The sequence below is a fragment of the Amblyraja radiata genome, chromosome 3 (genome assembly GCF_010909765.2).
Source record: "Amblyraja radiata isolate CabotCenter1 chromosome 3, sAmbRad1.1.pri, whole genome shotgun sequence".
In the NCBI taxonomy this organism is placed as follows: Eukaryota; Metazoa; Chordata; class Chondrichthyes; order Rajiformes; family Rajidae; genus Amblyraja; species Amblyraja radiata.
The window spans coordinates 87,614,226-87,626,331 of record NC_045958.1 but is presented as its reverse complement, the minus strand read 5'-3'; the positions used below and the strand labels follow the sequence as shown (position 1 = coordinate 87,626,331).

At 42.0% G+C, this 12,106-nt stretch overlaps 1 protein-coding gene across 6 annotated transcripts in view; it reads left to right on the top strand.

The window, feature by feature from the left end:
- Positions 1-12,106, top strand: part of cntln (centlein) — a 392,762-nt gene that overhangs the window by 272,996 nt on the left and 107,660 nt on the right. For all 6 annotated transcript variants that reach the window (XM_033018258.1, XM_033018259.1, XM_033018260.1 and 3 more), the window contains exon 20: positions 11,359-11,553. In XM_033018258.1, the coding sequence (XP_032874149.1) occupies positions 11,359-11,553 (195 nt within the window). The remainder of the gene's footprint in view (positions 1-11,358; positions 11,554-12,106) is intronic.

Sequence of the window (12,106 nt, the reverse complement as noted above, 5' to 3'; positions counted from 1 at the left end):
TATTAAATCGAATGCCCAAAATGTTATATTTATCAGCAATATTTCTTTCTGAGCATTGGCTTAAGACATTTTTTTTTAACATCTTAAGCATGCACATATCCCCTACATCCATGTTCAACTTATATAGCCAACTCCTTTCCTGTCTGGAATACAACAACAGCATTTGAATATACAGTTCAATCTCTGGATATGCTACTTTTTTATTATGTATCACATTTTGGTCAACAGGGGTCAATTAACACTCAACTGTAGTAACCAGCTGGCTAGATAACCTGTGGATTGAGATTAAATAAAATGAAAAGTAAATTCCAAAAAAGGCAGCAAATGCTATTGAAGTAGATTTGGGTTAATATTGCAACAAAAAACATGTTAGACTGTCAATTAGCAGCCTAAATGTTGCCTACATTTCAAGTTAACTTTGTAGTTGGTGCTATTTAGCATTTATTAAAGGATACACCAAATGCAGTAAGTGAATGCTGCCTCTCGGCATTGGAAATGGATTAAATTTGCATTCAGATGGATTAATCAGATGGTAGGCTTTACATTTTGAAAAATAACTTGGTGTCCAGGCATCAAAAAACACTTCATCCCAAGTTTACCATGGTCTGGATTCTATATTCAATGTGATGATGCACAAAGAAAGAAGGAAGGATATTGATTTTCGTTTCAGTTTTATTTGCTTATTTTCAATTTAATTTTTTTAATGAGGAAAGATTCAGCAATTGGGCCGAAATTCCCTGGAAGAATGAGAAGTGATCTCTTTAAAATGCATTTTTTTTAAAATGGAGCTTGATTGGGTAAATGCAGGGGCATGATCTTTCCCAGAGCCAGGAGCCAACATCCAAAAATAAGGAATAGATGACATTTTGGGTTGAGATGAGACGTTACCTATTCCTTTTCTTCACAGATGCTACCTCACCCGCTGAGTTACTCCAGCTTTTATGTTTAATGTTAAATTCCATAGTGTTATCTTTATTTTATTGTGTGCTGCAATGGCAACTCAAATTTCACTGCACCAATTGGTGTGGGTGACAATAAATTTCCTTTGTCCTTTTTGTGTCTATTTCCGGTTTAAGCCAGCATCTGCAGTTCCTTCCTACACATCTCAAAATAAGGGATCAGCTATTCATGATAGAGCTAAGATGACATTTGTTTTGCACTTAGGGGTTGTTAAATCTTCATTCTATTTATAAGAGGCTCTGGAAGCCCAGTCACCCAGTATATTCATGATCTAGAACAATCAGTTTTTTAAATATGAATGTAGCTTTGAAATTAATGAACAGCCATCATCTTTTTGAATGGTGGAACAAGTACAAAGGGCTGAATGGCTTACTCTTCTGGTTTTATGTTAGCCACATTTTTCTTCTCCAGCTTGCTATTTTGTAAGGTTTGTTTTACCCTAAATCTTACAAATGCTAAACTGCAGTCTTTAAACCATGTTTAACTAAACATTTCTGAAATCAACTGTTTGCTGCTTACTTTATGCTCTTTGATCCTTGAAAAGGAATGGATTCTGTTCATATTACTACCAAAGCACAAAAGCAAAAATGAGTATATTTAGGTTACTGATCTTGTTTGTATTTCATTATATTGCAAGAAGTATGAAAGATTATAGCAATTGTCTGCAATTGAAGATAGCACATTGTCCTACTCCACCAAAATACTAATGCCGTATTTGAAGCCTATTTAGCCATAATTAACACCTGCAGTTGTTTTAATATTCATCAAATAAGTGATAGATCTAGGTAGAAGCATTTCAAATCTCTCATTTTTAGTTCATTATTATTCAGTGATGTGGCAGTTCAGCTGAAAATACGCTATTTTGTGAGATTTAAAAAAAAGTGAGAATGATGTTTTGTTTATGTTCTCCTTAAATATTAGTTCAAAAGATCACTAAAACAATAATTGGTAAGGTGCAATGTTCAGGCAAAAATCATTTTTTTATCACTGCTGTAGAGGAAAACATTGCTTCTCTTCTGTTCACATTATACTGGGAACATACTATATCTTTTCTTGTGCTCCAGTGTAGAGAGCAGAGGTTAATTTTGATAGTACAGTTACGGAGCATAAGTTGTTGCAATAATCTTGAATTCTTCAGAATACACTGCTCGTGGGAGAGACAGTGACCCTTCCTGGACCTCATTCCCAAGCTGTGACGTACAAAATTCAACCCTGCAAGTTACAGTTCTCGAAAATGTCAGTAAATGGTTCATAAAAGTACTTCCAGAAAGCTGTATTAATGCTGGTCTGCAAATCAATGCTGTTTTCTTCTTGCATGAGCCGAAAATGCTTTCAGCCAAGGTTTTTGATAAACCATCACCTGGTATGTTTGTGTCTGTAATTGACATTCACATGCATCATTGTATCATGAGTGTAGCCCAATAAAGATCAGAAAAGATAGCCTGAAAATTAAAAATGCAGATGATGGAAATCTGAAATAAAACAGAAAATGCCGGGAATACTCAGCAGATCAGACATCATCTCTTGAAAGGGAAATTAAGCTAACATTTGAAGTCAAAGTAATTTTGTTAGAAAGGATAGCTTTCCAATTCACTATTCATTAAATGTCATCATTCTTAAACATATAATTTCCAAATCCTTTCCCAAATAAGTCCAGCTAGCTTTGCAAGAAACAGGTGGAATTTGGGAACTAATTCTTCGAAAAGGTTTATCTTTGACTTCTGTAGAACTCCTGCTATTATAAACCACCAGAAATTCAAATCATCCTTTTTAAGAAAAACGGAGGTATCCTCTGTTGGCAGTGCACTACCTTGTTGAATTCTGCTTCTGAAATATATCTAATTGACTTTTGGTTAAGTGTGTGTTGCAGCTTCTTTACTTTCGGCAGCAGTGGCAGGGCTTGCATGCCGTCACTTCCTTCAAGGTGAAACCAGGGGGCAGCTTAAGCGACAGCAATGCATCACTCCCGGACGAACGCAACGTGATCCACGCACGCTTCTATAGAAGAACACAAATGTGCCTTCTCAGAGCCCCAAGTATTGCAATCTCAGTCACTGAAGCCGATGTCAGAAGATCCTGAGGTCTGAGGCTCCCACCTGCTTTAAAAGGGAATCAGGAATACCGATGCCCAAGTGACCCTTCTTTACCCAAAATGTTACCTATTCCTTTTTCTCTAGAGATGCTGTCTGACCTGCTGAGCTACTCCATCTTTTTGTGTCTATCTTCGGTTTAAACCACCATCTGCAGTTCCTTCCGCCACTACAATTTGTCTACCGTCACAATTGATCAACAAAGAATGTGATATCATTGACTCTCCACACTATACTGGACCACCTAGACAATTAAAAAAAACATACATCAGGCTGTTGTTCATAGACTACGGCTCGATGTTCAACACCATCATTCCCTCCAAACTTGTTACCAAGCTCAATTAAATGGGTCTCTGCACATACCTTTGAGAATGGATCCTCGACTTCTTTATCAACAGAACAGAATTGGGACGAATTAGCAACAACGCTTCTTGTAACCATCAGCATAGGGGGCACCTCAAGGATGGTGCTCAGCCACCTGCTCTACTCAATCTATACCTATGACTGTGGAGCCGGACATAGTTCCAACTCCATCTTTAAATCCGTCATTGTAGGATGAATTACGGATAATGATGATTCCGAGTTTAGATAGGAGACCAATCGTCTGAGTGAATGGTACCTGAACAACAACCTTGGCCTCAACCTCAGCAAAGTCAAGGAACTGATTATTCACTTTAGAAGAGGAAGGCCGAGGATCCATAAACCTGTCTTCATCGACGATTCGGTGGTGAAGAGAGTCAACAACTTCAAGTTCCTGGGCATGCATATCTGTGAAGATCTGTCCTGGACCCAGCACATTGATGCAATCATAGAAAACCCATCAACGCCTGTACTTCCTTAGAAGATTAGGAGATTCTGTATGTCGACGAATACTTTCTTGAACTTCTACAGGTATATGGTAGAGAGCATATTTACAAGTTGTATCGTGGCCTGGTTTGGCAACGAAGGAAGTTACAGAACGTGGTGAACACTGCCTCGTCCATCACGGGTACTGACCTCCCCACCATCGGAGGGATCTGTAGGAGGCTCGCCCTTAAAAAAGCAGCCAGCATCACCAAGGACCTATACCACCCTGGCCACACTCCTATTTCAATCCTGCCTTCGCAAAGAAGTTATAGGTATTTGCAAACTGTAATGTCCAGGTTCAGGAACAGCTTCTTCCCAACTATATCAAGCTATCAAACATTAAGAACTGCAAATAAACTCTGAACTCCATAGGTTGCACTCGGGATTTCAGCCTCTGATTTTGTTATTGCGCTAGATTGCTTTTATTAAAATTTATTGAACTTATTGTTTATTATGGGATTTTTGGGTTAGTGGCGGCGCCTAACGGCAGCAGCTCGACTACAGTCGTCTGTCTTTTTTTATTTTTGTCTTGTTAAATGTATGTCTTGAGTTAGTTTTTATTATTTTTTTTAGCTGTGTATATGTGGGGGATGGTGGGGGGGCTGTGGGGGAAACTGTTTAAATCTCGGGGACCCGACTATTCCCTGTCGGGTCTCGGATGTCGTTGGGCCTAACATCGTGGAGCCGGCGGCGACCTCCGGCCGGGACTAACCTGGGGGCTCCAGTTGCAGAGCCTGCGGAACGGACATCAGGCTGTTGTTCATAGACTACGGCTCGATGTTCAACACCATAATTCCCTCCAGCTGGCCAACTTCGGAGCGGGAAGAGCTGTGGTGGCGTGCGGCTGCGACCCGACTTTTGGAGTTCGGAGGCCCGCAGATCCGGTGGACGGGAACATCGGGAGCTCCAAGTCCCTGGTGGGAGACCGCTTTTCCGAGCTCCGCAACGGCGACTTCTCCCGCTGGAATCGCGGGTTTAAGGACATGGAGCCGGGGCATAACATCGCCCGGCGTGGCTTAACCGGCCTCAGGACTTACCATCGCCCGCCGGGGGCTTTAACATCGGAGCCTCAGTTCGTCTCGACACTGCAGTTGGACTGCTGGACCACGGGAGAAGGAACAAAGGGAAGAGATAAATACTTTGCCTTCCATCACAGTGAGGAGATGTTGGAGACTCACTATAATGGATGTTTATGTAAACTGTGTTAAGTGTGGGTCTTGGATTGTTTTGTAATGTAAAAAACTAGAAATGATATTTCGTTCAAACCTAGGTTTGAATGACAATAAATTGCATTCTATTCTATTCTATTCTATTTTCTGAGTACGTACTATGTTTACATATCTGGTGTGCCGCTGCAAGTAAGAATTTAATTGTTCCATTTCGGGACAAATGACAATAAAACACTCTTGACTTGATTATATACCAACTAGTCAAGTATCCTCGGTTCTTTCTTCCTTATTCCTTTTCCCTCCATCTTCAGCATGTTTAACCACATTTAGTTTTATGATATAATGTCATGAACTTAAAATGTTAACCACAGATGGTGCAATATTGACTGAGCATTTCCAAAATTGGCTGTTTCATTTTTTAGCATTGCAGTCATTTTGCAGTTATAACCTCATATTTCATAGTTTACATGGTAAATTTGAGAAAATGGCAAAATTATTGCAAGTAAAGCATATATTCCAAGAAAAATGCTTGAAGAGATTATAATAAAATAATATGTCAGAACATGCTGCTAGCAAGAAGGCACATGTGCTTGTCACTGAGCTCCATATACATACACTGTTTATTTTTTTGAATCTGCTGAAACTATCACAAGGCCAAATTACAAGGCCGTGTGTGAGGCCATGGCATTGTGCTGATGGACCAGAAAGGTCCACTTTTAATCTTTAAATATAAATTAAACTTTAGTTAGTTTATGTGAAGCTTTGTTGATTGATCTACTTCTGATGAATTTTATTTGCATGTAGTTCCTTTTTTTCGACAAAGAGTATCATGAACTCTTTCTCATTTCTGAAGACGGATCCCATACCTGAGCTACTGGCTATGCCCTTTTCAGCAGATGGTATTTGACCTACTGAGATTTTATTAGCATTTTCTATTTTTATGTCAGATATCTAGCATTTACAGCTTTTTTATTTTCATGAAATGATATATGCATTGCCAATGAACGGTAAACTGACAATTATGTTAAGTCAAAAATATGTTAGAATATCATCTTTGGAAAATTTATTTCCAGTTTGTTGTGTATGCCAATTATTTATTATGTAGCATTAGCTTTGCTAAATTTATTCTAATTTGTTGGTCGACGTGGTAGTGAGGAGTTTGCTGTGACAAATGGGTAGGTTTTGGAGCACGATGTGGGAGACTGGGAGGGGAGTGAAGAGTTGGTAGGAAGGGGCAGACCTTGAATCTACTGTGATGTGTAAGGTGCCATGAGCAAGAATTCCCAAAGGGTTTGCAAAAGATCACTGTGAATAGATGTAATGGGTAGCATTGGGTATCAAGGATTTGGAGATCAGTGATAGATATTCGGATGCAATTGAGTTTGGGTGCAGTGGTGACTTCTTGGGTCAGCCAGAGAAGCAATTGGACCAAGGAAAAAGGAAGTCTGATTGACATTTGAGCATAGGTTTTGGGTGGAGTTATCAGTAAGAAGCTATAAAGAAAATCTGACAGAAGGTTCATCCATTAGCAGGGCAAAAACCCATGCAGGTCACGGGGTGAACGTACCAACTCCGTACATACAAACACCCGTAGTCAGGACCAAACCCGGGTCTCTGGTGCTGTAAAGCAGCAACTTTACCGCTGCACCACCGTGCACCACTTGTTGTGAATTTGGCACTCAGACCTTGATTTTCCTGTTCACTTCTCTAAAATTGGTGTCAGTTAAATGACCATGGTATAGGTAATGTTACTGTATCTTTTGGGTCAGGAATGCGTTAGACTTGAAGAAATTGCTGAGGTAACAAGAAAGGCGATTTAACAGTTTATACAGAGATAATAATATTTTCTGAAATTACATCAATGATACTGCAATAATTAATCTTCTTATGTGAATGTCATTACTCATTGAATGTACACTGACAATATCCAAACTCGCAATCGTTAGCAAAAATAGAATCAAACTGCCATACATAAATTAAAACCCTATCCATCATGAATAATAAATACCATAAAGTTTTTTTAGGGCTCTAATATGTAGTGGTTAACGGTTTAAAATTTAATTTTATTATTTGCAGTTGTTTGGAATTTTGTCTTGCAATCAGTCTCATTACTCTTCATGCAGCATTGTCTCATGTAAAATATTTCATATTTGGCCAGTTCCATTTGTGTACTAAAACTACAATTTCAATGTGTCACATTTATTATTGATGATGGGTGTTGGATGAGACTGTAGACCCTCTTGGAGTTGGGATCATTGACGTGTGTAACTTCACACATTGAAACTAAACATGCCAACAACTTTGAATTAGCTGCATCATTTGGTCTACTCAGAATTAGATCTGAAAGTAAACACAAGATGTTTGCCACGTTCTTGTTATCTTACTATAAATATTACATTTTTAAAAGTAAACATAGCTATGCCCTCTAAAATTCAGCATGCTTTTTTATAAATACAGCATGGATTTAAGGAAAGAAAAAAACTATGTTTTCTCTGAGAGTTAAGGGCCTGTCCCATTTATGTGTCCTTGGAACGCAAATTACGCGACCTCGTGGTCGCGTTGAGCCGCGATGGTCCTGCGAAGGTCGGGCGCGATTACATGCGTACGCACAGCCGTCTGGAGCGAGTGACGTCATTTGAAGAGACTCTTCTTCAGTCTGAAAAGCAGGGTCTTGACCCGAAACGTCACCCATTGCTTCTCTCCAGAGAAGCTGCCGGTCCCGCTGAGTTACTCCTGCATTTTGTGTCTATCTTCAATTTTCTTGGCCCCGCTCTGGGAGTAGGTGGGGGTGGATCCGGACCGCAACGGCCGTGAGCCCCAGGCCGAGTTCGGCGGTCGTTTGCCTGCTTCTGCTGCTGTTGAAGTTGAGACGTTGCGTCGCGCCAGGGTCTTGGGCCTGTCCCACTTTGGCCGTCAGTTCCGCGACAGGCCGTTGGCGCGCGAAGATTTCATTCACTACAAAAATTTCGGAGACCCGCGCGATGTCGCGCACAACCACATACCCCTCCGCGCTTCTAAGTGGGACCAGCCCCGCGCGGCCATACAATGCCCGTACGCCGCAACGCGACCACGAGGTGGCGTAATTTGCATGGCAAGGACATGTAAGTGGGACAGGCCCTTTGCTCAATATTTAATTAAATGAATAGCTGAGCCTTACTGACCAGAAAAAGCCTGGCTGGTTTACATCATTTGATATTAGCTAGCAAAGGGCAAATATGATATAAATGGTAGATTAGGTAGGGTCAAATTCTTCCAATTTGCTGTTGCTTTTTGATATAAATCTATCTCCAAAGGAAGTTCTAGTGAGTTGCAAAAGAGAGAGGACATGGAGAGATGGCAACATTTCTGCTGCAATGACTTGCAACAACTTGCTTTCTGCACTTGTTCTCTTGCCCACATGTGGACTTCAGCAAGGTATTTGAGAAGGTTCCGCATAGTGGGCTGCTCTGGAAGGTTAGATCACCTAATTCAGATCTAACCTTCCAGGGATTCAGAGAGAGCTGGCTGAGTGGATAGAGAATTGGCATGGATGGAAGCAGAGGGTGAAGATGGAAGGTTTGTTTTTGGACTGGAGGTCTGTGCCTAGCGGTGTGTCATCGGGGATTGGTGCTGGGCTCATTGCTGTTTTTAGTTAATACTAGACTAAGTGGGACCCGTTGGGTTCCATGTTCACACGGGAGGGCTGGTCCCCCGACGCAATATTCCACCTCTCCACCAATTCCAATATTGGTGGCCAGTGCGGGGGCCTTCTGGAGCACTGGTATGGGTTCTTGGGGTGGCAGCTCAGTCCCTCAAGCCTGAAGTGCTGGCAGCTCACTCACGGCTGGTGGGCTGGTAGTTGACTCATGGCTATTCCTTGAAATTCCATTTCAAGCAGGGTGCAAGGCCACCAAATTCAAATCCTTTTCCTACCATTTCAAGCAGGGTGCAAGGCCACCAAATTCAAGCAGTTTCTTACCATTTCGAGCAGGGTGCAAGGCCATCAAATTCAAGTGCAGTTTCCTACCACTTCAAGCAGGGTGCAAGACCACCGAAGTCAAGTGCAGTTTCCTACCACTTCAAGCAGGGTGCAAGGACACCGAATTCAAGTGCAGTTTCCAACCACTTCAAGCAGGGTGCAAGGCCACCAAATTCAAGTGCAGTTTACTACCACTTCAAGCAGGGTGCAAGACCACCGAAGTCAAGTGCAGTTTCCTACCACTTCAAGCAGGGTGCAAGGACACCGAATTCAAGTGCAGTTTCCAACCACTTCAAGCAGGGTGCAAGGCCACCTAATTCAAGTGCAGTTTCATACCACTTCAAGCAGGGTGCAAGGTCACCAAATTCAAGTGCAGTTTCATACCACTTCAAGCTGGATCCAAGGCCGCCAAATTCCAGTGCAGTTTCATACCACTTCAAGCAGGGTGCAAGGCCGCCAAATTCCAGTGCAGTTTCATTCCACTTCAAGCAGGGTGCAAGGTCACCAAATTCAAGTGTGGTTTCATTCCATTTCAAGCAGGGTGCAAGGCCACCAAATTCAAATGCATCTTCATACCATTTCATGCAGGGTGAAACCACCATAAACTACACAAATCACCAAACTCACAGTTCAGTAGACATTCAGTGTGTTCAATTGATTCACAGCTCAGACAGAGTCGTGACCTCTCCCTCCCCCATCATGCAGAGACTGAGCCACACCCACACTTCCAGGTTTTATAACCCCTCCCCCTCCCACCAGAAAAGGTGTGGCCTTCATGCCGTGATTGACAGGAGAGAGATTCTCAACATTTTTTAAACACTAATAACACTTTTATTTTTTATTGATGGGAAGAATCCTCTGCACCTGCTGAGCGGAGGGGGACTGAGTAAGATGGCCAAAAATCACAGCCGTAAGTGGTAGCGTTTTATCTAAAATCAATATACAGTGCAAACAGGAAGTTACCCAAAGCACCCAAACCACCATTTGCAGTAGTGCCTTTTAACTTCAAGCCAAAGCACCCAAACCACCATTTGCAGTAGTGCCCTGTAACTTCAAGCCAAAGCACCCAAACCACCATTTGAAGTAGTACCCTTTAACTTCAAGCCAAAGCACCCAAACCACCATTTGAAGTAGTACCCTTTAACTTCAAGCCAAAGCACCCAAACCACCATTTGCAGTAGTGCCTTTTAACTTCAACCCAAAGCACCCAAACAACCATTTGCAGGCAGTGCCTTTTTACTTCAAACCAACCATATTCTCATTTTCAAACCACATTAAGGGGACTCACAGTTGAGTAGACATGTGTTCAGTGTTATTCAGAGCTCAGAGAGACGTGACCCTCTGGCTTCCTCCATCTTGCAGAGACTGAGTGAGGCACACCACTTCCGGGTTTTATAGTCCCTCCCCCCTCCCACCAGCAGGACAGCAGAGAGAATGGCAATTAAAAAAAAACATTAATATCTCTCTGATTTTTCATCGAAGGGAAAAAATCCACCGGTCCCGGAAGGCAGAGGGGGGCTCCGAGCAAGGTGGCCAAAAATGACGGCCGTAGGTGGAGGCGTTCTCTCGGAAATCACACCACAGCGAGCCAAAAGCGGTCAAGATCAGACTTTTAGTAATATAGATAGATAGATAGATGAGGATATAGATGGCATGATTAGTAATTTTGCAGATAACACTAAAATGGAGTACTATATCCTCATTTAGCAAAGATGCTAACAAAAATTACAAGCTTCTGTTTGTTCTACTCGACATGAGCAGGGTGAAGAAGAAATGACGGGTCGGAAAAGTTTGTTATTATGAATTGCTTTCATGAGGCAGTGTAAAGTGTAGATGGTTTTAAGGATGGAGAGTCTGGTCTGTCTGATGGATGGGCTACATCTGCAACTCTCTGCAATTTCTTGCGGTCTTGGGCAGAGCTGTTCCCAAACCAAGTTGTGATGCAACCCGATAGTATACTTTCTATGGTGCCTCTGTGGAAGTTTGTAAGAATCATTGGACACAAACCAAGTTTCCTGAGGAAGTAGAGGTGTTGGTGTGCTTATTTGATTGTGGCTTCAATATTGCTGGTCCAGGCCAGATTGTTGGCAATATTTATGTCCAGGAACTTAAAACTCTCAACTGTTTTCACTGCAACACCGTTGATGCTGATTGGAGCATGTACACAAATTCCCAATTTGATTGTTCTGTTGGACAATCAGTGGAAACAAGACATTTCACTTGGAAAGTGCTGCAGCTGTAAACTATGTTCTCCTCTAAGCACATCACTGAGCTGCGTATATATTTTGTAACGGAGACTGGTTTTTAATGACCAAATATGTTTCACCAACAACAGAAGCTGACATTGGACCTTGCGGAGTTGCAACAACAGAAAGATGCACTGGACAAGAGATTGGCAGAGCTGCAAGCCCTTGGTTCGAGGTCAGCTGATGAGTGGTCATCCTTGGCATCCAGCCAAACACTCCACACTCCAACAACATTGCAGAAGCCTATGGAAGCTGAACTGAAACAGCTGCAGAGTAAATTGAAGGTTGGTGTTCATTCTGACCTTTTTGCATATAATTGTATTATTGTGTTATTATCAACAGGTTATCTGTTTTTGTAATCCAAACCAAAAAGCCGAGGTCATTCAAGACAAATCAATTTTATCTCCTCAAATCTTTATCTGTCATTTCCTTTCATGCAGAGTCCATGCTGCAAAGGGTATTTTCATATCCGTTTCTTGAATCAGAAGAACCACTTTTCCTGTTTAAACCTTCCATCATATTAAATATCCTGCTATCTATATTACTAAATCTCTGATCTTGAACGCTTTTGGCCGACTGTGCTGCGATTTTCGAGAGAACGCCGCCACCTACGGCCGTCATTTTTGGCCACCTCGCTCGGAGCCCCCCTCCGCCATATGAGTGCGGAGGATTTTTTCCGTCGATGAAAAATGAGAGAGATATTAATGTTTTTACAAAATTCCCCATTCTCTCTGCTGCCCCCACTGGCGGCAGGGGGAGGGAGTATAAAACCAGGAAGTGTCGTGCCTCACTCAGTCTCTGCCAGACCAGGAAGCGAGAGGGTCACGGCTCTCTGAG